Source organism: Chiloscyllium plagiosum, unplaced genomic scaffold (genome assembly GCF_037043375.1).
Source record: "Chiloscyllium plagiosum isolate Xiang-an unplaced genomic scaffold, Cpla_swu_hap1 HiC_scaffold_21, whole genome shotgun sequence".
In the NCBI taxonomy this organism is placed as follows: domain Eukaryota; kingdom Metazoa; phylum Chordata; class Chondrichthyes; order Orectolobiformes; family Hemiscylliidae; genus Chiloscyllium; species Chiloscyllium plagiosum.
The window spans coordinates 35,025,631-35,052,137 of record NW_028270159.1 but is presented as its reverse complement, the minus strand read 5'-3'; the positions used below and the strand labels follow the sequence as shown (position 1 = coordinate 35,052,137).

Below are 26,507 nucleotides of genomic sequence, written 5' to 3'. Positions count from 1 at the left end.
AAAAACACATTTAACACTCCAACAATGGATACAAATATATTTCTGCTTTATTGAAATTATGAAACAATGTACAATTGCCCAAATCTTCGACAGAATATTAAGGAACAGCAGATCAAAACAGTGGGAAACATTTTTAAAATGTTTTCCTTCACACGATGTGGGTGTTACTAGTAAGGCCATCATTTATTGTCCATCGTTAGTTATCCTGGAGGTGGTGGTGGTGGTGAGCTGCCTTGTAGAATCAATGCAGCCCATGTGATGAAGGTATTTGCAGTGCTGTTTAATAGGGAGTTTCAGTATTTTGATCCAGAGACATTTGACGAACATCAATACTTTCCCAAGTCAAGGTGGAGGCAATTTTATTGATGGCAACATTCTTGTACCTGCTGTCCTTGTTATCTCAATTAGTTATGATCACAGGTTTTCCAGGCGCTGTCAAAGAAGCGGTGACAAGTTGCTGCAGTTCATCTTGTTGATGGTACATACTGCTGCCACTGTACACTGGTCTTGAAGGGAGTGAATCATTAAGGTTATGGATAGTGTGTTGATCAAGCAAGACACTTTGTTCTAGAAGGCGAGATTTTGGAGTGCTGATAAAGCAGGACTCATTCCGATAAGTGAAGATTATTCCATCACACTGCTGACTTGTGCCTTGCAGCTAGCGGACTGCCTTTGGGAAGACAGAAGCTGAATCACTTACAGTCAGAGTCATACAGCATGGAAACAGACTCGTCCACACCAACCAGATATCCCAATCTCACCAGGTCCCATTTGTTAGAATCTGGCCCAAGTCCCTCTAAACCCTTCCTATTCATATGCCTATTAAATGCTATAATTGTATTAGCCTCCATCACGTTCTCTAGCAGCTCATACCAGACATGCACCACCCTCTGTGTGAAAATGTTACCTCACATATCCTTTTTAAATCTTTCCCCTCTAACCTTAAACCTATGCTCTCTAGTTTTGGACTCCCCCACCACAGGAAAAATGCCTTGTCTATTTACCCTATCCATACCCTTCATGATTTTATAAACCTCTAGGTTACCCCTAAGCCCCTGGCACTCCAGGGAAAAACACCTCAGCCTCTCCTTATAACTCAAACCCTCCAGATCTGGCAACAGCCTTGTGAGTCTTTTCTGCATTCTCTCAAGTTTTAACAACATCCTTACTAGAGAAGGGGAACCTGAACCGAACACAGTATATAAAAGCGGCCTTAGTGTCCTGTACAGCCACAATATGATGTCCCAACTCCGATACTCAATGTTCTTACCAATGAAGGCAAGCATACCAAACACCTTCTTCACCACCCTGATTATCTGCACCTCCATTTTCAAGGAACTATGCACCTGCACCTCTAATTCTTTGTTCAGCAGTACTCCCAAGAGCCCTACCATTAACTGTATGAAATCTTGCCCTGGTTTGCCTTTTGAAAATGCAACACATCACATTTATTTTGATTAAACTCCATTTGCCACTCCTCATAGCCAGCCTCTTATCTGTTCTTGTTGTCCCAACACATTAATATGTCAGATTAATTTAAATTTCTGCTAATGATCTTTCACTTATATTTGGCCCAAGACTGAAATGAGGTCTGAGACTAAGTGGTCCTGGCAGAAACCAAATCGAGTTTCAGTAAACAGATCATTGTTGAGTAAACACCACTTGATAACACTAGTGATAACACCATCTGTGAATTCACTGCTGATTGAGAGCAATGGACGGATTGGAATTGTCCTGCTTTTCGTGGACAGGACATACCTGAACAATTCTCCACTTCAACAGGTAGACAGCAATGTTGGAAACGCACGCGTTCAACTTGATTAGAAGCAGTTTGCTTGGGAGCACAGGTCTTCAGCACTGCAGCTGAGGAGTTACCAGGATCCATAGCCTTTGCTGTATCCAGTGTAATTAGTGGCTTCTTGATATCACATGGGTGAACTGAATTGGCTGAAGTCTGGTTTCTGTAATAGCAGGGAAAGGAGGTCGAGATGAATCATCCTTCCGCATTTCTGGCTGAAGGTAGCTACAGATGCTTCATATTGCTCTTACACATGCTCCTGCTGGCTGGACTGTCATTGAGAAGGGGGAATGCCATCAGTTGTTTAAATACCCACCAGTACTGACATCTTGATGGGGCATGACTACTGAGCTTTAATATGATCTGTCCATTGCAGGATCACTCAGATTGGCCAACTACATGCTGACTCCAATTCTAGTATGCATTTAATTCTATGTTTCTGCATCGCCAGGCTGACTACTATTTTTAGGTATGCCTGGTGTTGTTTCCAGCACTTTTTTTTGCACTTCTTGAACCAGAACCATTCAAATCTGAGAAAGTGAAAGATACACACTGTGGCAGACTACAATGCTGCTGTTGCTGAAGCCTCACTGATGCACAATTATCAGCTGCTAGAACTATTTTGAACCTGTACCATTTAGCACAATGACAATGTAAAATAACAAGAAGGAAATCGCCCTCAGTGTGAATACAAGACCTCATCACTTCAAAAACTAGGAGATTACCATTCTTCCTAACACTGCCATGGACTCAATCATCTCTGAGGGGTGACAGTGAAGGAATTAGGAGGCTTGTTTACCACTCCAGTTTTGTCTTTCAGAACTCAGCCAGCTCAGTGCTACCAAGCCACCCCTGATGATAAATACTGAAGTCCTGCATCCAATTACTTTCTGTGCCCCCCCCCCCCACAAAAAGAATTACTATGACAACGAAATAAAGCTGGTGTTCATTTTCCAATACTTTGAAATAAATCCTTTAACGAAGTGTGACGCACATGCTAAGTAGTGAGGAACCTTGGGTATTTTTAGACTCAATTGGTAATTTAGTTTCTCTGACCAGTTCAGTATCTTCTCCAAGACAGTTTCCTGCTGTCATCAGGACTTGCAGTTCAAACAAACAGATAGCTTTGGCATGTCCAACATTCTTTGGCACTCAAAGCAGCCATAATAAACAATGTCAAATTTAATTACAACCATTTCTAACTGATTGTTCAGTTACCTGTGGTTGTGTGACAGGCGGTGCCTTTGGTAATACCTTTGCTACTCCTGGTTCAACTGCTGGCTCAGCTTGCTTCAGCTCTCCATCGTGGTAACTTTCAACTGCAAAACACAAATAAGCATGCTCTTAACAACCTTTTGTACAATCCATTATGTATGTTCCTCAGAAAACCAAGGCACAGTCTCACACCTGAACATTTGAACTTGTCATGGCTGAAAAAATATCAAAGAATTTTGAGATGTTTGGTGCCCTTGTTGGTCAACTGAGGCAGTGTCAATTTTATAATTAATCCAAGCTATCAGCTCCTGAAATCATACCTGAATAATCACCTGGCCCTGAAATGACTTATTCATTTTTGTCACCGAAATACGTGAACCAGAAAGAGGAAAACTGCAACAAACACAGGATAGCAGCAGCTGGGTTTCTAAGATAACTACGATTCTGTTTTTATTGACATTTATTGTAATCAAGATGGCCACTCATTGATACCGATTAAGAAAATAGTTCCCTTGCTCCACCACTTAAAGCTACACATGAAATGACAAATTCTTAATTTATATATGACAAGTGCAATAGTTTACAAACTGAAGTCTTCCAGGAACTATGGCAGTGATGCTCCATATTTTCACAAACCACTGTGTCAAGTACTGTGCAATTTACATCGCAAATCCTATTGTCAATATCTTTAAGACTACAATTAATAAAAACTTTGCATTATTACAGGAAAGAACTTGCAGATATTTTTGGAGTATATTCTTGTACAATGTATACAAAAGTTAGAAAAGCATGGAAGAGATTTGAATCTAATTTTAATACTGATGCACTTTAGCTCAGAGAGAAGCATATGTGGCAGAGGCAAAATCACATTCCTCCCTATGCCCTCACTTCCTCAAATATCATAGTATTCTCCGATACAAAGATAGATAAGCAACACATGCTACAATTAAGTTTGAGCAAGTGAGCAAGTGTACTGACCATCATTAGCCATAAGCACGGCAGCACGGTGGCACAGTGGTTAGCACTGCTGCCTCACAGCGCCAGAGACCCGGGTTAAATTCCTGCCTCTAGCGACTCTGTGTGGAGTTTGCACATTCTCCCAGTGTCTGTGTGGGTTTCCTCCGGGTGCTCTGGTTTCCTCCCACAATCCAAAAATGTGCAGGTTAGGTGAATTGGCCATGCTAAATTGCCCGTAGTGTTAGGTGAAGAGGTAAATGTGGGGGAATGGGTCTGGGTGGGTTGCGCTATGCGGGTCGGTGTGGACTTGTTGGACCGAAGGGCCTGTTTCCACACTGTAAGTAATCTAATCATGCATGACCTAATTGTAAACTTACTGCTCAATGTATATTTTTGTACATACATACCCTGTATTTCACTCAACTTTACTTCATTTAGTCATCAAATTTCAGAGGAAATTTAAGTCCAGTAAGAATGCATTGACATATCATACAAATGAGTACGGCAGAACAAAGGAAACTAGCCATTATTGAGAAATTCAGGCAGGACAGAATACAAGTACATTTACCCCATATCTATATTTAATGGTGATTATAATTCTATGACAATCACATGATGATCCTCGGAAAAATATCTGCATTTGACACAATGAATTATGCACTGCTAAAACTACGGGATATAAAATGAATACTGCAAATTAAAACCCTAATCCAAATTCTACTAACGTTGTCGCAAGAAAACTGGAGATGACATGCACAAAAGACAAGTATTAATTCACTAAGATGTCAGTGTAAGTCATTGAAATTTGACATTTTAACACAATTAACAATGTTCCCAAGTTTTATAACATTTGCAAACTTTGAAGTTGTCTCCTGCATAGCAAGATCCAGATTATTATATGTGAAAAAGAGGTCCTAAAATGAACTTTGGAACTCTATTACAAACCTTCCTCCAGCCTGAAAAGTACCCATTAATTACTACTGTTTCCCATTACTGAGCCGATTTTGTGCTCATGTTGCTACTGACCCTTTTACTCCACAAGCTCTAACTTTTCTCAACAGTCTATTGTGCAATCCTGTACATATACCTTTTGGAGGTCCACGTGCATCACATTAACAAAAAAAATTCAGCAAGTTAGTTGGATACAATTTTCCCTCAACAAATCCATGCTTGCAAATTAATTCATCTTCCCCCCTACCTTTTCCAAGTCCAGAGAAAATTGAAAGGTTGTTAGTGTCTATGCATTTTCCACACACCCCTCCTTCAATGTTCTTGGATGCATTTCATCTAGCCCTAGTGCTCTATCAACTTTAAGCACTGAGTACATTCAGCTTACTCAATATCATTTTATCAATTTTAAGCCCTTCCAGTGACAAAGTTTTTTCCACTGTCACCATGACTGGAGTAGATGCAAAATATTTGTTCAATTCCTCTGCTACCCTTCCTGCCTCCATGCGCAAAGCCCATGTTTGGTCCCTAATTGGCCTGGATTATTTCTTTTGCCACCGTTTTACCATTGATGTGTTTTTAGAAGACTTTGCAATTTCTCCATGTTAAATGCCAGTCCATTCACATTCAATTCTTCTTCACATATTTGCCTTTTGCACCTCCTTTCTGAACTTTTTGAAGTCAGCTTGGATATCAATTGTATTGTCTACCCAGCACTGGTCGTAGCCATATTCTTTCTTCTTTCACATAATTTCTATCTCTATCATCTAGGGAGATGCTGATTTTTTTAACATCACCTTTCCCTTTTGAGGGAACATACTTTGGCTACACAGAAATTAACAGCATTTGGGGAACAGTTAGCTACCATTTATCGTTAATGGCGATGCATCAGACTACTTGCAAACTTCAAGGCCTGCATTCACAAAGTGCTGTGAGGTAAAAATTTCTACGGTACCCTTCCACTGTCAGATAACGATCCTACAGTGCATTAGCAGATGCATGGGAGTAGGTCTCCATCCCGTCCTCTTGGCCGGGCTGGATGTGTGGTGCAGGGAGACTACAGGAAAGGAAAGTAAGGAAGAAATAGATAAGATTACCTTTCCAAAACGCATACATGGGTTTTATAAACATCACATTATTTGGCATCATAAAGATTCACTCAGCGTAAACTCGTGTCCATGTGAATACAGTGCATGCCTCAAAGCCTTGTGGATTGTTTGGATTGCACCTCATGAGGTTGCCCTTGCATTTGACTGGATACTTGCAGCTACCCCATTCATGATTCCATTCAGTCAGACTCAGAGGAGACGTCAAATAGAACAAAATACTTGATGCATTGACAGTTCAGGCATGTGGCCTATGCCTGACCCTCTACCAATTCCCATTTGAACTTAACTGTTGAGAAGAATCGCCATTCAATATCCTCCTCACCACTGACAACAAAAAAATACAACTCTCAGTCATATAGCACGGTAACAGACACTTCAGTCCAAACAGACCATGATGTACGTAATCCCAAACTAAACTCCTCCCACCTGCCTGTTCCTGGACCATACCTCTCCAAACTTTTCCATTCACGTACTTATCCAACAGTCTTTTTAACATTGTAACTGTACCCACATCCACTAATTCCTCAGGAAGCTCATTCCACATGCAAACCACTCACTGTAAAAAAAATTGCTTCCTTGTGTCTTCTTTAAAATTTCTCTTTTCATCTTAAAAATAGGCCCACAGCTTCGAAATCTCCGCATCCTAGAGAAAAGATACCTACCATTAACCATATCTATACCCCATCATGATTTTATAAACCTCTGTAAGATCACCTATCAGTCCCCTACGTCCAGTGAAAAAAAATCCCAACCTTTCTTTATAACTTCCAGATCCAGCAACATCCTGGTAAATCTCTTCTGAACCCTCTAAGTCATAATATCCTTCTTAAAACAGGGCAAGTAGAACTGGACACCACACTCAGAAGAGGCCTCACTAATACCCTGTACAACCTCAACATGACTTCCCAACTCCTATACTCAAAGCACTGAGCAACAAAGGCAAGCATGCTAAATGCCTTTTCAATTGGCCTGATGGCATGAGGAAATTGCAATGTGTTAAAATCAAATGAATGAAGCTGATGCACATCATTTGCAACATTTTAGCATTGTTGATTTGTATTCTTCTTTCTGTTAGTGGCACAAGAGACAGCCTTTTCTCCAGAGATGCCACTGGGGTAACATGACAGTCAATTGCCCAGGACAATGTGGCAAACAGTTATAACAAGATTTGGAATTTCCCATTCAGGACTTCAGTCAGTAAAATCAAGAGGAAATGCCAAACAGAATGATCCATCTAAAGGGCAAGAAAAATCTTTTTAAAAAGAAAATCAACATTAGATCAAATGAATGCAACTAACCATTATAGGCCTTGCAAAAGGAAAAGAGGAAGGAAGGAAAATACATCGCAATCCATTCTTTTTAATTTGAATTTTGTATGTTTTTGCTTAAATAATTCAAACTTTTATGGCAGATTTTGATGATGTTAATAAAACATCCAGGGCGGTCTTTTTATGAATGAGTTCAATACATATTTAACAGAGAGTTTCAAGTAAGCAATTTCACCTCAAGGCTGCATTAACATTTCACTATTACTGGGTCCCTGCACATCCATCTCCTGGGGCACTTATCAGCTAGTCTAACCTTTCACAGCTGAGCTACCAAGTAAAGCATTCTGCCAATGGAGTTTACCGCAGTAGTCTAAACTCACAGCAAAAGTTCAGGCCGCAGAAGTTAAAACTAGTTCAAAAGGCTAAGTGCAAACAATGGAGAGGAAAGAATTGCAACGGTCATGCAAGGTTCTCCTTTAATACACTGAAAGAATGTTACAGAAACTGGAACTAAAAACAGAAAATGCTGGAAATGCTCAGAAGATCAGGCAGCATCAACTGAGAGGGAAAAAAAAGACTTAACAGTTTGCCAGTGACGAAGCAGTAGAGCTTGACATTATGTTAACAGTTCCCACAAGCCTTTATGAGTCTTTGAATGTGAATTTGCACCATCTCATCTCATGATCATTCCTCAGATAGAACCCATACCAAGGGGTACGTTACCTCACAAAGAAATATGCTTATTCTTCAATTTATTGATCCATGCAGAGTCAAAACACATTTTAGGGTGGCATGGTGGCTCAGTGGTGAGCACTGTTGCCTTACAGTGCCAGGGAGCAGAGTTCGATTCCCCCTTGGGCGACTGTCTGTGTGGAGTTTGTGCATTCTCCCTGTGTCTGTGTGGGTTTCCTCTGGTTGCTCTGGTTTCCTCCCACAATCCAAAAGATGTGCAGGTCAGCTGAATTGGCCATGCTAAATTGCCCAAAGTGTTAGGTGCATTACTCAGGGGTAAAGAGAAAATAGGGGAATGGAACTGGACGGTTTGCTGCTTGGAGGGTCAGTGTGGACTTGTTGGGTCAAATGGTCTGTTTCCACACTGAAGGTAATCTAATCATCTAATCTTCGAAACTCAAGTTAGTTTTAATATAATGTTCGGACAGGTGCAGAAAGCAAAATAATAAAGATTAAGAAAGAAAGGAAATAAAAGATACATATATAAAAGACAGAATGAAAAGTAAAAATAAAATTTCCACACTAAGTTCTGAATGAACTTGCAACATCAATTTAACAAGGACAAAAGTTGGCTGACAGCACTTACCATTAGCATGGCATTCAAATTCATTTATATCTGAATACACTAGCTCCAACATTTTCTAGTGTTTAGTCAGCAACAATGGATCAGTACACCAAGCTTCACCTACTACATTGATTTCAGTGCTGCTTCTACAGCTAGGACTGATACAGTATTACTGAACAGAATGTCAGACTACAATGTTTTGGACTTCCATTTTTAAACACACATACACAGTCTCAGGAAGTTGTTGCCTTATTTACCCACAGTAGTAATAATAATGAGCACTGTTAACCTCACTGTACTACTTAATGCAAAATCGATGTCAATGTTCAAGCTCTAAACAAAGATTATGACAACATTAACTCTGTTTCTCCCTCACTGATACAGCCAGAGTTGCTGAGTATCTACAGGTGCTTCTTTGACTGGGACAACCCACACATCCTAGGGCAGGCAAAACAAAGACACGCATGAAAGTTCTTAGAGACGTGGCATCCTAACCAGAACTCATCAAGAAACATCGATTTAGATCCTACCTACCTCCCCTTGGAAAAAAGAGACTGGAAATGACACCACCCACCTGAAGAAACCAAGACCTATAAAGAGAGAGGTGGGACATGCCACCAGCGCCTCACCAGAGACTCTCACTGATGATGTTACCTAGTATGGTGACGAAACATCTGAAAACAAACCTTCAAGCTCAATGAGCTAACTTACATACTTCTATTTGAACTTGATTGCATATATTTCCCCTGAACATACACCTAATGTTAAAAAAAAGGTGCATCAATATCACCTCAACGTTTTGAAGCAAAATAGTCCTATCATCGTGGAACCGTGCTCAAATTGGCAGCATAAGAAAAACTCCAGTCCAAAAGGCTGGGAGGGGTCCTACCTTGCCATCGTTCAGACAGATTAGGGTATGCTGCAACACCACAAACAACCATGAAGACAAACAGGAACGCAATCAGGCTCCGCTGCAATCTTGATAGCTGTTTCCATTTCTAGTTTGAAAAGTGAATTGTATTTAAAAAGATATAGAACACTGGAAATGATGTTACCTGGTAACTTGTGATGACAAACTCTTAACAGTAAACATCTCAAAATAAAAGTTACTTTCCCAGGTTTCAGGAGAAAATTGTTTTAATCAGGTAAACTTATTTTAGTTCACACTGACAGATTTGCAGACACAGCATTCCTCTCCAGAGAACAGGCTGCAGAATGATTCAGTCCAAAGATGCTAATTTGTCATCCATCAGGAGATGGAGAACTTTAGCATGAATCGATTGCTTCTCATTTCTTTTTTTAAAAGAAGTGCCTATCCCCTTTTCAGCATGATCTCAGTCAAGGTCAGCGACCAATTATAGACCAAGTGCAAATGGATTTGCACAATCTCTGAAAAGTATTGCTGTTACTGCATATGCAAAACTCTTTTCAGGTCAAGGTACAATGTTACAAAGTAGTTCATTCAATTGTAGACTGAACACTCAGTGCAATTTGTATCTCAGTACTGCGCATTTCTTTTGTCATTAAAACCTGACTGACATTTTTATTGCCCTCACCCAGGTTTATTGTGGCCAACTGCAACTGCCAGGTTAGATCAGGAATTGAAATTGTCCCCTACCGGTCACTATACCAGACCTCTACATAGAGCAGTCAAACATTTTAGGCTCAGAGGGAATGATAGCTAGTTTGTGAAGCCCAGATATAGCAACACAAGGCTCTCATTTCTTCTTTTTGCTGTATTTGCTGGACTCATCTACCATTGATAACAGAACAGACTGTCATTTTGTTTGTATCAGTGATAGGTACAAATTAGTGGGAATGTGCCTTTACTTCATATTCATCGTCAAAAGTTTTGACATGTAGTCCATAAATGCTAGGGTCACCAATGAACTAGGTCTGTGAGAGAATTTAGCAAAGCAAGGGAACATTTTTCTCACAGCCACAAGATATATAATTCACATGGACAAAATCAAAATTATGAAAGTACAGGGCAACAGCACACGTTAATTCTATGAACCTCCCATACTGTTTTCAATTGAATGGTAGCGCAGTTAAGTGAAATCCAGTTTAAATATCCCTAAAGTACCAAGTGTTAAATAATTATTTCACAGGAAATGCAAACTCACACTGACCTAAATGCAATAAGCAGCCAAACAAAACCATTCTGATTTCCCTAAGTGGACCTGAGCAACAAAGCACTCTGCAGGAGTATTGATTTATGCATTCAGTATCATCCTATCTGAAAACAGTAAGCTTTACCTTGCTTCAAACACTGTGCAAAGACTAGAGAGGTAGCCTTTGCATACCATTTTAAACCTAGTCATGTTACAAATAATGAAACCTTAAGAGATGAAAATTCTCTCTCGTATGTACAAAAAAAAATTAAAATCAAGAAAATAATTTCTAAAAATGTATTTAGGAATCTCACCCTTCAATTACATTTGTATCAACAGACTGATAATACATTTAAAAATAAGATCCAAACACTCACAAATGCCATATACTTCTGAGCTGTTTCCTGCTTTTCAGTTAACCAAAATCATTGTCTCCCAATTCAACCCGAGGTTTTATAGCTAACGATTATGGATACAATATGGTTTGTCTTACCCTCCAGCAGGATTGTCTCCTCCAGGTCTTACTGTTGTCATAGGTCCTTCCAGCCTGACTACCCAGTGTCACTGAGATAAAGTCCCTCCTTTGTGGTGAATACATCCTTTAAAAATCTTCTGGGAGGATAACGATTTCCAGTACACTGCAAGCTGATTCAATAGGAAAACATTGGTACTGGGTTTATTTTTAACTTACAAGAGCTCCGTGGGAACAATTACATTTGTTAGTACTGAACAAGATCATAGTTCTCAAGGTTACATGTACTCATAAAGAACAAGCATTGCACAATGTGTGATGTATCAATCATTATAAATGTGCTAAAGTGAAGAGTTGGAATCCACAGGCAGAAATTAGGAAGGATTCAGTATGAAACCATTCATCTCTCAAACCTGTTCTGCCATGCGGTTAGTCTACGACTGATGCGTATCATAACCACATCTACCCACTCAGTGACCTTTAAAAAGAAATCAGAGTTTCAATACATTCAAGTGATTGATCCTCATCCGCTATTTTGAGGGAATAGAATTAGCCTATTGAATGAAGAACTGCTTGTGAAATCACACCTCAACTGCTTATCACTAATTTAATGGTAAAACCTCTAACTGTAGCCTCCCCCAACAAGGCTAAAATTGTGCCTGCTTAGTTTCTTTAGACAAATTTTAGAACGTCATCAGTGGCAACACTTCATTTCAGAAAAGGACACATTCCATAATATTTTTGATTAACAGAAAGTAATGAGGTAGATTTGGACTTGCAAAATTATATAATGCATGTTTTCTAAGATTACTTGAATTTTGTTCATTTGACAGGGATGGTGTCCCTTCATCATCCCACTTCTATCGATCTAGAAGGAAAAGCTGAAAGCAACCCGAGTCACATACAGCAAAAATGGGGGACAATCGTATGATATATTATTGGACTTGCAATCCAGAGGCCTGGACTAAAAATCCAGAGAAATGTGTTCAAATATAAGAAGGGTTTGGAGGGATATGGGCTGGGTGCTGGCAGGTTGGGATATCTGGTCGGCATGGACGGGTTGGACCGAAGGGTCTGTTTCCATGCTGTACATCTCGAAGACTCTATAAATGTCACCATGAAAGCTGAAAAGTTAAATGATTAGGTAGTTCTGGAATTAAAGCTAGCATCAATAATAATAATAATAATAATAATAATAATAATAATAAATTAACTCAGATTATCATAAACATCTATCTGCTTCACTAGTGTCCTTACCCAATCTGAGCTGCATGTAATTCTGGACCCAGAGCAGTTGACTCTTAACTGTGTTTTTAAATACCCTAACAAGCCACTCAGGTAAAGGCGATTAGGGTGACAATAACGGTGGGGTGAGGGTCATGATGTTCATTTGTGAATCACGAACAAAGAAATTACCTTAATGTTAGAATTTCTGGTTCTTACCTCAATGTTTGCAACAATGAAGTATAAATAATCACTGCATCAGCAATGTAAATCCAAAATCTCTATGTTTCTCACGAGCTAAGCATAGTGAATTCTGATGTGCACCTGGGCCATTTTGACAAAGAATATCATACACAGAAATACAGTGTGTGTGTGTGGGTGTTCGCACTAGATAGAAATTATACAGTATTTTAACAAAGAGAGGAACTGGTAAAAACTCCACATGGCCACACAATATAGAAATTCACGTTCTATTCGCTTTCATGGATCAATTTAGCAACCACTTCAATCAATCAACGTTCCCCTCAATTCCCAACTGGATTCATTAGTGCAATCTGACATTTGTGATCTCTAGTTTTGGCTACCTCTATTCAAACCATTTAACAATCTTCTTGACCTTTAACCGGGTCATCCCTGGGCTTTCTTCTTTCTCGTGGAAAGAGTCTTATTTTTGCATCTTTACCAATGTCTCTATATTTCCTTTATAATATGGAGGCCAGAAATGTGCAGTTATCCAAATGAGATCAAATCAAGGTCCCGTGCACATTTAGCATAACCTCTCTGCTTTGCAATTCCATCAAAACTAAACCACTCTGCTTCATGTCTTCCTAAAATGGCAATTACCTATGCTACTACTTTGAATGTAGTACAGTTCTGCACCCCCAGAACACTTTGCTCATCCAGTCAATTTAGCTTCTTATATTCCAAGGAGTAAGTGGTCTCTCATTGCCCCATAAAGGTATAGCACCTCAGATCCCTGCCTCAGTTTTAATTACACCCTAAAACAAACAAATTTTAAAACTGCATGTCAATTGTGAAGCAACTTATACTTGTGTAAAAATATATATTTGCACAAATAATCTGATCATAATAAAACAGATGGAAATCTTTAAATTCTAACACGACTAGACAGGATAAACAAGATATTCCCAATGGCTGAGGAGTCCAGAATCACAGATCACAATCTAAGGATATTGGGTAAACCATTTAGAAGTTACAGAAATATTTCATTAAAATGGTTAAAATACCTAGAAGAAAATAGATAATAAGCAACATACAAACTAATTTTCAGAATCATAGTATGCTATCCTGGTTAAGCTCTGTTTGGCAGTCTTTTTTTGACAGCCAGTTAGTTAAACAGTATGTTTTAACAGGAGAAAGTGAGGGCTGCAGATGCTGGAGATCAGAGCTGAAAATGTGTTGCTGCAAAAGCACAGCAGGTCAGGAGAATCGACGTTTCGGGCATAAGCCTTCCTGAAGAAGGGCTTATGCCCGAAACGTCAATTCTCCTGTTCCTTGGATGCTGTCTGACCTGCTGCGCTTTTCCAGCAACACATTTTCAGTATGTTTTAACAGCCAACATCATAAGTATATACTGAACTTCATATGGAGGACCCAAATTTGTCCAAAACAGAAGATTTGTTTCTAACAAGAGTTAACCATTTATAAAATCTGAATAACACCTGCAGCAAGCTGTGGTAGGATGAAGCCTTCCCCCTTCTGCACTCACAAATCTGATCTACAGCACAAGCAGTGTTTCCTGTTGCTGTCAACACAGTGTGAAGGCTGGGAACATGCCACCTGCACAATGCTGACACTAGCAAAACACTAAACTGAGCAATAAAAATCAGTCAAAAAAAAACAGTATTAACTGAAAATTTGAGAATCTTAGAGAGATGACAATTTTTTAAAAAATTAAAACAAGACTCTATGAGACTTCTGTGTATCACAATAAGCAACAGTTAACACAATCTGTTTCATGCCACAATGAGAGAAGATACAAAAATAGAATGGAAAATGAAGCACTGCTAAAGCAAAATGTAGAAAACAAACTGAGAAACATGGAAATAAAGTAATTGAACTGTTACTCAATTTTAATCAGTTGTACAATGTAGTTGTACAGGGGACAACATTCTCCAAAGACAAATTGTAACTTAAGAAAGACTAATCTTAAGGAATAACATTTAAAAAGGTTTAATTAATGCACTGACAGAAAAAGGAGGGTTCAGAAACAATTTACAAGGATGTTGTCAGGGTTGGAGGATTTGAGCTATAGGGAGAGGCTGATCAGGCTGGGGCTGTTTTCCCTGGAGCTTCGGAGGCTGAGGGGTGACCTTATAGAGGTTTATAAAATAGTGAGGGGCATGGATAGGATAAATAGACAAAGTATTTTCCCTGGGGTCGGGGAGCCCAGAACTAGAGGGCATAGGTTTAGGGTGAGAGGGGAAAGATATCAAAGAGACCTAAGGGGCAACTTTTTCACACAGAGGGTGGTACGTGTATGGAATGAGCTGCCAGAGGATGTGGTGGAAACTGGTACAATTGCAACATTTAAGAGGCATTTGGATGGGTATATGAATAGGAAGGGTTTGGAGGGATATGGGCTGGGTGCTGGCAGGTGGGACTGGTTTGGGTTGGGATATCTGGTCGGCATGGACGGGTTGGACCGAAGGGTCTGTTTCAGTGCTGTATATCTCTGTGACCGTAGGTTAAAGAAAGCCAAATCCAGTTGGGATTCCAGGCAATGCTTCCTTGACATGAAGCTGTTAACATTTAGAGTGAAATTGGGGTTTGAATATAGGGGCAACATTAAAAAAAAACTGAACAGGGACAAATTCCACTCATTGGGTAATTTCTTTGGAATGAGAGTTTGTGAAGAGCTTGGAGGTACCTGCTCACTATGGGAGCTCTAGCCCAGCTCCTACAGCGGGCCCCCGGCTCTGCTCTCTACTCGAGCAGCCGGTCAGAGCCGCGGCCTAGCCGCCAGGCAGCAGCAGTCAGCGGGGCCTCAAGACACTGCCCTCGAACCGCACGGTCACGTCAAGGCACCCCCCAGTATGGAAGGCTCATCTCCCGCAGTCAGTCTTACCTTCCAGCCCGGACCCAGTGCCAGCTCAGGCCCTGCCTCTCTCTGTCTGTCCGGCTCCAGCTGAACTTCCGGGCTCCCGAGCCCCGCCCCCACCGTCACTGCCATGGAACTGCAGAGACGTCCCATTCAGCAGCAAACTGACTACATCCAAACAAATAGCAACAAACATTGCAAAAATAATACCCACTGCAGTAGCAAAAGACACTGCAAAAATAATACGCATTGCAATAGGAAAAGACAGTGCAAAAATAATACCCATTGCAATAGGAATTGACAGTGCAAAAATAATACCCATTGCAATAGGAAAAGACAGTGCAAAAATAATTCCCACTGCAATAGCAACAAACTTTGTAAAAAAAAATACCCATTGCAATAGCAAAATACATGGTAAAAATAAGACCCATTACAACAACAAACTTTGTAAAATAATACACACTGCAACAAAACAAACATTGTAAAAATGATACCCATTGCAATAGCAAAAGACATGCGCTGCCCTCCCTCCGCCATGGTAAAGATCAGACCCATTGCAACAACAACAAACTTTGTAAAAATAGTACACATTGCAACAAAACAAACTTACCTCCTTCCCAAGATCCACAAGCCTGACCATCCTGGCCAACCCATTGTCTCAGCTTGCTCCTGCCCCACCGAACTCAACGCCACTGACTTTGACACTGTCCTATTCCCCCCCCCCCCAGTCCAGGAACTCCCCACATACATTCGAGACATCACCCACGCCCTCTACCTCCTCCAAGACTTCTGTTTCCCCACCCCCCCAACGCCTAATCTTCACCATGGATATCCAATCCCCCTATACCTCCATCCGCCATGACCAGGGCCTTCAAGCCCTCTGTTTCTTCCTTTCCCGATGTACCCAACAGTACCCATCCACTGACCCTCTCATTTGTTTGGCTGAACTTGTCCTCACCCTTAACAATTTCTCCTTCGAATCCTCCAACTTTCTCCAGACCAAAGGGGTAGCCATGGGCACGCGTATGGGCCTCAGCTATGCCTGTCTCTTTGTTGGCTATGCAGAACAGTCCATCTTCCACAGTTACACCAGCACCACTCCCTACCTTTTCCTCCGCTACATTGATGACAGCATTGGCGCCACCTTGTGCTCCCGCGAGGAGGTTGAGCAATTCATCAACTTCACCAACACATTCCACCCCGACCTTAAATTAACCTGAACCATCTCCGACACCTCCCTCCCCTTTCTGGAGCTCTCCATCTCCATTAATGACGACCGACTTGACACTGACATTTTTTACAAACTCACCAACTCCCATAGCTACCTGAATTTGCCCTCTTCCCACCCTACCTCCTGCAAAAATGCCATCCCGTATTCCCAATTCCTCCGCCTCCACCATATCTGCTCCCAGGAGGACCAGTTCCACCACAGAACACACCAGATGGCCTCCTTCTTTAGAGACCGCAATTTCTCTTCCCACGTGGTTAAAGATGCCTTCCAACGCATCTCGTCTACATCCCACCCCTCCGCCCTCAAGCCTCACCTCTCCAACCATAACAAGGACAGTACCCCCCCGTACTCACCTTCCAACCTATCAACCTTCGCATAAACCACATCATCCGATGATGACATTTCCGCCACCTCCAAATGGACCCCAATACCAGGGATATATTTCCCTCCCCACCTATTTCCGCTTTCCGCAAAGACCATTCCCTCTGTGACTATCTAGTCAGGTCCACACCCCCCAACAACCCACGCTCCCGTCCTGGCACCCTCCCCTGCCACCGCAGAAATTGCAAAGCCTGCGCCCACACCTCCTCCCTCACCTCCATCCAAGGCCCTAAAGGAGCCTTCCACATCCATCAAAGTTTACCTGCACATCCACCAATATAATTTATCATATCCGTTGCTCCCGATGTGGTCTCCTCTACATTAGGGAGACTGGACGCCTCCTAGCAGAGTGCTTTAGGGTACATCTCCTGAACACCCACATCAATCAACCCCACCACCCTGTGGCTCAACATTTCAACTCCCCCTCCACTCTGCCGAGGATATGCAGATCCTGGGCCTCCTCCACCGCCACTCCCTCACCACCCGATGCCTGGAGGAAGAACGCCTCATCTTCTGCCTCGGAACACTTCAACCCCATGGCATCAATGTGGATTTTCACCAGTTTCCTAATTTCTCCTTCCACTACCTCACCCCAGCTCCAGCCTTCTAGCTCAGCACTGCCCTCATGACCTGTCCTACCTGCCAATCTTCCTTTCCATCTATCCACTCCACCCTCCTCTCTGCCCAATCACCTTCATCCCCACCCCTATTCACCTATTTTACTCTTTGCTACCTTCCCCCACCCTCCTCTCTGACCTATCACCTCCATCTCCACCCCCATTCACCTGTTGTAATCTATGCTACTTTCTCCCCACCCCCCTCTCATTTATCTCTCCACTCTACAGGCACCCTTCCTCTATTGCTGATGAAGGGCTTTAGCCGAAAAGTCGATTTTCCTGCTCCTCGGATGCTGCCTGACCTGCTGTGCTTTTCCAGCACCACTCTAATCTAGACTCTTGGTAAAAATAATACCCATTGCTATAGCAAAAGACATGGTAAAAATTATACCCATTGCAATAGCAACAAACATTGTAAAAATAATACCCATTGCAATAGCAAAAGACATGGTAAAAATTATAGGTGCAAGTGAGTACTGCAGATGCTGGAGATTAGAGTCAAGAGTGTGGTGCTGGAAAAATACAGCAGGTTAGGCAGCATCCGAGGAGCAGGAAAATCGACGAAAACAATACCCATTGCAATAATAACAAACTTTGTAAAAATAACACCCGTAGCAGTAACAACAAAGATTGTAAAAATAACACCCATTGAAATAACAACAAAGATGGTAAAAATAATACCCTTTCAAATAACAAAGATTAGAAATATTTATTACAATAACAACAGAGATTGAAAAATTAATAACTATTCCAAATGGGGCAGCATTTGAAAAATTAATAGACATTACAATAACAGCAAAGATTGAGAAATTAATAACCATTGCAATAGCAACAGTGTTTGAAAAAATAATAACTATTGCAAGCAACAAAGATTGAAAAATTAATAATCATTACAATAAATGATTGAAAAAGTAATAACTATTACAATGAAAGCTGATTTAATAATAGCCACTGTAATACCAACAAAGATTGCAATAATAGCCATTGAAAATTGTAACAACAATTTAATTGCAATGCAACAGATTGTACTAACAATAACAATTGTAACAACAATAAAATATTATCATAACAATTACCATTGAAATAATAAAATTCTCATAGCAACAGATGTTATAATAACAAAAGCATTGTTGTAACAATTGTATTAAAGAATTGCAATAACAAAAATGATTTCATGACAAACATTGTAATACAAGCAGTGTAATAAAAAAGCATTGCAATAATAAAAAGCATTGTATTCATGAAAAAAGATATATTTGACAAAATATTTGTGTTGCACTCATCAGGGCAATTTGCAAGAATACCAATTTAAGGTGAAATGTTATATCTTACAAGAGGAGAACATTGAATAAGCATTGTAATCATTGTAAGATGCATCCTTAACTTTGCTCATAATGTTTTATGAGACATCTGGCAAATTTGCTGCCACGATCTTAGAGTCATAGAGATGTACAGCAGGGAAACAAACCCTTCGGTCCAATTTGTCCATGCTGACCAGATATCCTAACCTAATCTCGTCCCATTTGCCAACACTTGACCCATATCCCTCTAAAAATTCCTATTCATATACCCATCCAGTTGCCTCTTAAATGTTGTAATTGTACCAGCCTCCAACACTTCCTCTGGCAGCTCATTCCATACACACACCATCCTCTACTTGAAAATATTGCCCCTCTGGTTCCTTTTAAACTTTTCCCCATTCCACTGTAAACCTATGTCCTCTAGTTCTGGACTCCCCCACCCGAGGGAAAAAGACCTTATCTATTTACTCTATCCATGCCTCTTATGATATTATAAACCTTGATAAGGTCACCCCTCAAACCTCCGACGCTCCAGGGAAAACAGCCCCAGACTATCCAGCCTCTCCCTATAGTTCAAATCCTCTAACCTGGGCAACATCCTTGTCAATCTAATCTGAACTCTTTCTAGTTTCACAACATCCTGCCTAAAGGAGGGTGACCAGAACTGCACACAACATTCCAAAAGTGGTCTAACCAACATCTTGTACAGCCGCAACATGACGTCACAACTCCTGTACTCAATACTCTAACCAATAAAGAAAACCATACCAAATGCCTTCTTCACTATCCTACTTACCTAAGAACTCTACTTTAAAGGAACTATAACCTGCACTCCAAGGTCTCTTTGTTCAGCAACATTCCCCAGGACCTTACCATTAAGTGTATAAGTCCTGTCCTCGTATGCCTTTCCAAAATACAACATCTCACATTTATCTGCCACTCTTCAGCCCATTGGCCCATCTGATCAAGATCCTATTGTACTCTGAAGTAACATTCTTTGCTGTCCACTACACCACCAATTTTGGAGTCATCTACAAACTTACTAACTATACATCCTATGTTCATATCCAAATCATTCACATAAATGATGAAAAGTAGTGAATCCAGCACCAATCCTTGTGGCACACCACTGGTCACAGGCCTCTAGTCTGAAAGGCCATCCTCCACCACCATCCTCTGTCTTCTACCTTTGAGCCAGATCTGTATCCAAATGGTTTGTTCTCCCTGTATTCCATGAGATCTAACCTTGCTAACCAGTCCACCATGAGGAACCTTGTCAAATGTCTTACTAAAGTCCATGTAGATCATATCCACCACTCTGCCCTCATCAATCGTCTTTGTTACTTCTTCAAAATTCTCAATCAAGTTTGTGAGACATGATTTCCCACACTCAAAGCCATGTTGAGTATCCCTAATCAGTCCTTGTCTTTCCAAATATATGTAAATCCTGTCTCTCAAGATTCCCTCCAACAACTTCCCCACCACTGATGTTAGGCTCACTGGTCTATAGTTCCTGGCTTTTCCTTACTCCCTTTCTTAAATAGTGGCACCACGTTAGCCAATGTCCAGTCTTCCAGCATCTCACCTGTGACCATTGATGATACAAATATTTCAGCAAGGGGCCCAGCAATCACTTCCCTTGCTTCCCACCAAGTTCGAGGGTGCACCTGATCAGGTTCTGGGGATTTATCAATCTTTATGCATTTTAAGACATACAGCACCTCCTCCTCTGTAATATGGACTCTTTCCTTTGAGGAGTCCACAGGATATGCTTGGTCAAGAGTGGTAAAGAGAAATAAAAGAAACTTGCCAGTCTAATGCAAAGATGCTCTCCTCTTAAACAATTGATAATTTATTGCTTGATAGCAACTATGTACAAATTGAATTGTTAGATATAGGAATGAATTTTCACAAAAAATGGCTGTCTGTAGTTATATTCAATTTTGGCAAGTTTCATGGAAGATTTCACTCTATGAGCCTTAGCAAGCTACCTTCCAGCACTACCTTCCCAAATTTCCTCAATACCTATACACCAAGGCCCATGAGATCTGTAATTTCATAATTTCCCATTCGCCACAGGCAGAAGTGCTGACCACTGCCGGGACCTGCCTCTTGATGCAGACATCATCTTCAACGGCCTATTGTTCATCCAGTGAAACACTGGCAGTCCACAGCTGCCCTTGGCAATTGGTTTTATTTGCGGCTTACATGAACTCATGGTACACGATCAGGTAATATATTATACTTGCTCTTATATCAAGCTTAAAATTAATAAAATGTCCATTGACTTAAATATCTCTTTGGCAAAAGGTCAGGTCTGGATCAGCTTTTCCCATTAGGAAAGTATTTAATTTTCTATCTCCTTAAAAGCACGTTGTGGATGTTAGACAAATTCTTGTTCTGTGAATGTGTCTGACTTTGGCACATGTTCTGAAAGCGAAATGCTGTTTTACAGATAAAACATCCTTGTTTAATAACTGAGCATTGTTTGTACCTGTGAGGTGTCCTTGTTCCATAGCACTGTCAATGACTGTTAATGTCTGTCCTACTCACTGACCAGGTTTCTCAGTGTCTTCAGGGGTTTTAATCTTAAGAATTGAAATGAATTCTGCTGATCTCCTGGAATAAGTTTGATCTTCCACTCTTAAGATTGATTGAAATTGCCCCTATTTTTGCTTTAATTTTGGCTTTGCAACTTTATGGATTTCAAGTTGCTTCTGCTTTTCCTACTTTACCTCACTATAGCTGTGATTTCTGGTGACCTACTCTGCTTGGGGCTGAAGCTCTTGAATTCCTTACATCCATTTCTCGGCCTCTCTACCTCTCTCCCTCCTCGAAGAGATTTGTTTTTAAATCCATCTCTTTTACCAAAATTTTAATCATCCTGACCTGACATTTCCTCATGACGCTCATGTGATTTATATCATTAAAGGAGCTATATAAATGCAGGTCAATGCACTAATAGCTAATTGATACAATGTTACAATAAAAGTGATAGCTATTACAGTGACATTAATGTATCTTGCAATAACTGCAATAATATTAACAATCTTTAAGATAACAGTGGGGGCAATATTGTAATAACCATTGTGACAATTGTGGTGCTTCTGCAATAATAACTTACATTTATAGAGCCATTCTAATATAATAATACATCTTGTGCCTCAGAAGAGCATCACAAAATAAAAATTGACACATTCACATAAATGTTATCAAGGTGAGTGATCAAAAGGTTTGGTCAAAGAGATGGTTTAAAGAAGGCAAAAGATGTATGGAGAAGGATAGGTTTAGGGATGGAATTCCAGAACTCAGGACAGCTGTTCCTAAACTGTGGATTGTGACTCCAATTGGGATCTCATATGAAGTAAATGGGGTTATAACTTCCCCCTGCTTTGAGTCTGTGACCCAAAGCTGCACTGAGATCCAGGTGGTAGCTGATCCTATCCATCCCCTGCTCGTCTCTCAGTCTCCTTTTACTGGGGCCATAGGCTCCTACCTGTGACCTTGTGATGCATCTTTGCTGAGTCTCAAAGCCCAATTCCAATCATGAACCCAGTGATGATGCCTCAGCTGCAGAATATTGTGCTGCCTGAGGCTAACAGTGTGAATTGCTTTAAAGCTTTTGTAATTGATACTTTAATGGGCTGTTTGTTAATATTTTCATAGGGATATAGGAAACCAGTTTCTTTTCAAAGAGTTATGAATGGGTCCTTTTTAAAAACGAACTAATCGCACACACGTCATTGTTGTTGCATTATTACATACTGTATAAAAGGGAATAGGTATGAAAGGGTAATGTGATGACATGAGGGCCATAATCACGAGGCATGAGTTGGCATCAAGTTGATAGAGAGGCACAGAATTGATGTTGGTCATGTACAGGAGATGAGGGTGGAGTGTGATAGATGAGATTTAGAGGGCCTAAAATACAATCAGCTGTGACAGAGTTCCACTTTAAAGCTGCACTCGGTCATGCCTCTCCAGGAGCTAAGTCACAAACAGATGAACTAGTAATGTATTCATCGGGAGAATGTTTAGGCCCTGATGTGGGCAAGTAAGTGGGCAATGTTGGCTGAAATACTGGTTTTGAGCTCCAACCCATGTTGAGCTATTTTCCACTGGGTTGATGGTTAGGGCAACACAGCTATCCAACTACAAGCCGCAGGTTGAATGGCTACTGAGGGCTAATGATGAGAGGTCAACAGTGGCCTGACTGCTCCATCAAACGCTGCAGGACTCGAGCCATGATCCACTTGAATGGCAGAGCAGACTTGATGGGCTGATTGGCCTAGTTCTGGTCCTACATTTTATTACAGTCACATTTCACCTTGTCACCATACTTTGTACTCTTCAGCTATTGCAGCCAAGCAAATGCCTGTTGGGGAGATGTTTAGCTCAGGCAGTTGATTTGTTAGGCAGAGTGATGCCAATAGCAAGGTATGAGAAACAGGTCCAGAAAAAAAGCATGAGATTTTACAATAGTCCAAAATTTGCAGAAGATCACAAGTTAAGTACCAATAAGATCATTTTTTGATTGGACTTTTCTATACTACTTGCACTCTTTCATTCCTTAACATCACTTTACTATATCCATTCTTTGCTGTTTATGAAAATGCTTCCAAGATTAAGACACTTGAGATATGAAAGAAGGTTAGAGAAGTTGGGACTGTTTTCCTTGGGGAGCAGAAGATTAAGAGGAGTTCTGATAGAAGTTTTCAAAATCGTGAGGGGTCTGTAGTTTGGGAGAAACAGCTCATAAAATGTTCAAGAACCAAGAGCAAAATTTTAAAGTCTTTTCCAAAAAAGGCAAACGTGAGTTTAGAAAAAAATGTTTTCGTTTGGTGAGTAGTTAGGGTCAGGAATGCATAGAAACATAGAAAATAGGTGCAGGAGTAGGCCATTCAGCCCTTTGAGCCTGCAGCACCATTCAATAGGATCATGGCTGATCATGCAATCTCAGCATCCCATTCCCGCTTTCTCTCCATACCCCTCGATCCCTTAAGCCACAAGGGCCATGTCCAGCTCCTCTTGAATATATCTAATCAACTGGCCACAAGTGCTTTCTGTGACAGAGAATTCCATAGGTTCACAACTCTCCGAGTGAAAAAAATTCTTTCTCATCTCAGTCCTGAATGGCTTAACCCTTATTCTCAGACTGCGACCCCTAGTTCTGGACTTTCCCAACAGTGGGAACATACCTCTCGCATCTAGCCTGTCCAGTCCCATTAGGATTTATATGTTTCTGTGAGAACCCCCTTGATTTTTCTTAATTTCAGCGACTACAAGCTCAGTCAATCCAGTCTTTCCACATTTTTCAGTCCTGCAATCCTAGGAATCAGTGAATCTTCACTGGACTACTCAGTAGCAAGAATGTAGTGGAAGTATTTTGAACTGAAGCATGCATAAGCACATTGCTTAGCAATGATTAAATAGCAACAATATCCAGAGTTACATGAAAAAAGCAGGAGATTGACACTGTCAATCAGTGCAGACACAAAGGTCCAAATGGCTTCCTTCTGCATTGTAACAACTCAGGCAGCGATTTTGTGAAAAACCTATATTTTTCAATACGAAAGCTGTAGGACCTTCTCTGCACTTGCCAACATCACTCAAGAAGATTAACACCAGACAAGATGAACATGTCCACTGAACTGGCATCCTATCTACCACATAAATAATTCACAAAGTATAGTGCCATCTGTGTGTACCATCTACAAGATGCATGGATCAACTCACCAAGATTCCTTTGACAACATCTTCCAAATGCATGACCTCTACCACCTAGAAGGACAAGACTAGTTGTTGCATGGGAACACAACCATCTGCAAGTGCCCCTCCAATAAAAACCTCATCCTGCTTGGAACTATATCACTACTACTTTACTGTCACTGTGTGAAATTCTTGGAACTCGCTTCCTAACACATTTTAGATGTAGCTACACCCCATGGGCAGCAGTGGTTCAAAAAGTTAGCTTATCATTACCTTCTCAAGAGCAATTAGGGGGTTGGTAATAAATGCCAGCCAATCCTGTAATTCTCATCCTGTAGTAGGAAAATTAGTCATGATTTGGTGATGCCGGTGTTGGACTGGGGTGTACAAAGTTAAAAATCACACAACACCAGGTTATAGTCCAACAGGTTTAATTGGAAGCACACTAGCTTTCGGAGCGACGCTCCTTCATCAGGTGATAGTGGAGGGCTCAATCCTAACACAGAATATATAGCAAAAATTTGCAATGTGATGTAACTGAAATTATACATTGAAAAATTGATTGTCTGTTAAGCCTTTCATCTGTTAGAATACAGTGATAGTTTCACTTCTTCATGTGTAATTCACAAAACTTTTTTTTAAAGTTGCATTCTCGGGTTAGCTGTTAACAATGGTGATAGCTAGACAATATGTTGAAGGTGTTAGCCCCCTGTGTTCTCTGTCTATGACCTGATGTTTAGATTGATTCTAATCTAAAAAGTGAGATAACAGAGTTTTACATAAATTCATGCAGTTTTTGAGCTCAGAGTTCTACATGAATGCATGCAGTTTTTGAGCAAAGTACAATGTAACTCTGCAAGTCCACATTCACCCCACAAAATATATGTGTGCATCTGGGTCTTTGTCTGTCTGTGTGTGTGTGTCTGCCTGGGGTGGGGGTTGTGAGTGTGAGAAAATGTGTGTGTGTGTGTGGTGAGTGCAGAGTGTCTTAAGTCTGTGAGGGGGTGCATGTGTGAGTGTGGGAGTGTGTGTGTCTATAAGAATGTGTGTGGGTGTTTGTGTGTACCTGTGTCTGAGTGTATGCGAGAGTGTGTGTGTGTGTAGGAATATCTGTATGTGTGTGTAGTGCAATGGTTATCACCTGTAATGTGACATGAACCCAAGGTCCCGGTTGAGGCCCTCCCTATGGGTACCAAACTTAGCTATCAGCCTCTGCTCGGCCACATTCCTCTGCTGCCTGTCCCGAAGCCCACCTTGGAGGATGGTCACCCGAAGGTCCGAGGCTGAATGTCCTGGACCACTGAAGTGTTCCCCAACTGGGAGGGAACCCTCCTGTCTGTTGATTGTTGTGCAGTGCCCATTCATCCATTGTCGTAGCCTTTGCTCGGTTTCCCCAATGTACCATGCCTCCGGGCATCCTTGCCTGCAACATGGCACCCAGCTGAAAACTCAACACTGAAATACACCAAAATTACTCATTATTCTTTGACAATGCTGTGTAAAAGTCTATGGCTTGCGTTCCTCTGTCTATTTGAATGCATTGGAAACCGTTTTCACCCAGAAAAGTAGTTAGAATTTGAGCTCAATAATGGTTGAACAGCCATACTTTAAACCTTTTTGCAATGGGGAATGCAGCCTACTGGGTCCTCCTCATGATTTCCTACAGGAAGTTTACTCACCACTATTGAACCATCATTCCAGTTACATTAAAAACCATAATCTCTAGTTACCTGTCTCTCACACTTGTAACTTTTATTTAACCTTTTCGCACCCTCTATTCCCCAAGAAAAAACAACGTTTTCAAG

The 26,507-nt window shown here is 40.8% G+C and overlaps 1 protein-coding gene across 3 annotated transcripts in view; it reads right to left on the bottom strand.

The window, feature by feature from the left end:
- The window catches only part of man1b1b (mannosidase, alpha, class 1B, member 1b), a 43,412-nt gene extending 27,779 nt beyond the window's left edge, over positions 1–15,633 (bottom strand). For 2 of the 3 annotated variants that reach the window (XM_043719962.2, XM_043719964.2), the window contains exons 1-4: positions 15,491–15,633; positions 11,200–11,351; positions 9,482–9,590; positions 3,017–3,117 (exon numbers count right to left, since the gene is read on the bottom strand). In XM_043719962.2, the coding sequence (XP_043575897.1) occupies positions 3,017–3,117; positions 9,482–9,590; positions 11,200–11,304 (315 nt within the window). In that variant the 5' untranslated portion in view covers positions 11,305–11,351; positions 15,491–15,633. Of the gene's footprint in view, positions 1–3,016; positions 3,118–9,481; positions 9,591–11,199; positions 11,352–15,292; positions 15,312–15,490 lie in introns of those variants that run through there. The other variant, XM_043719963.2, reaches the window with a different exon arrangement.
- Between the last annotated feature and the right edge of the window lie 10,874 nt (positions 15,634–26,507).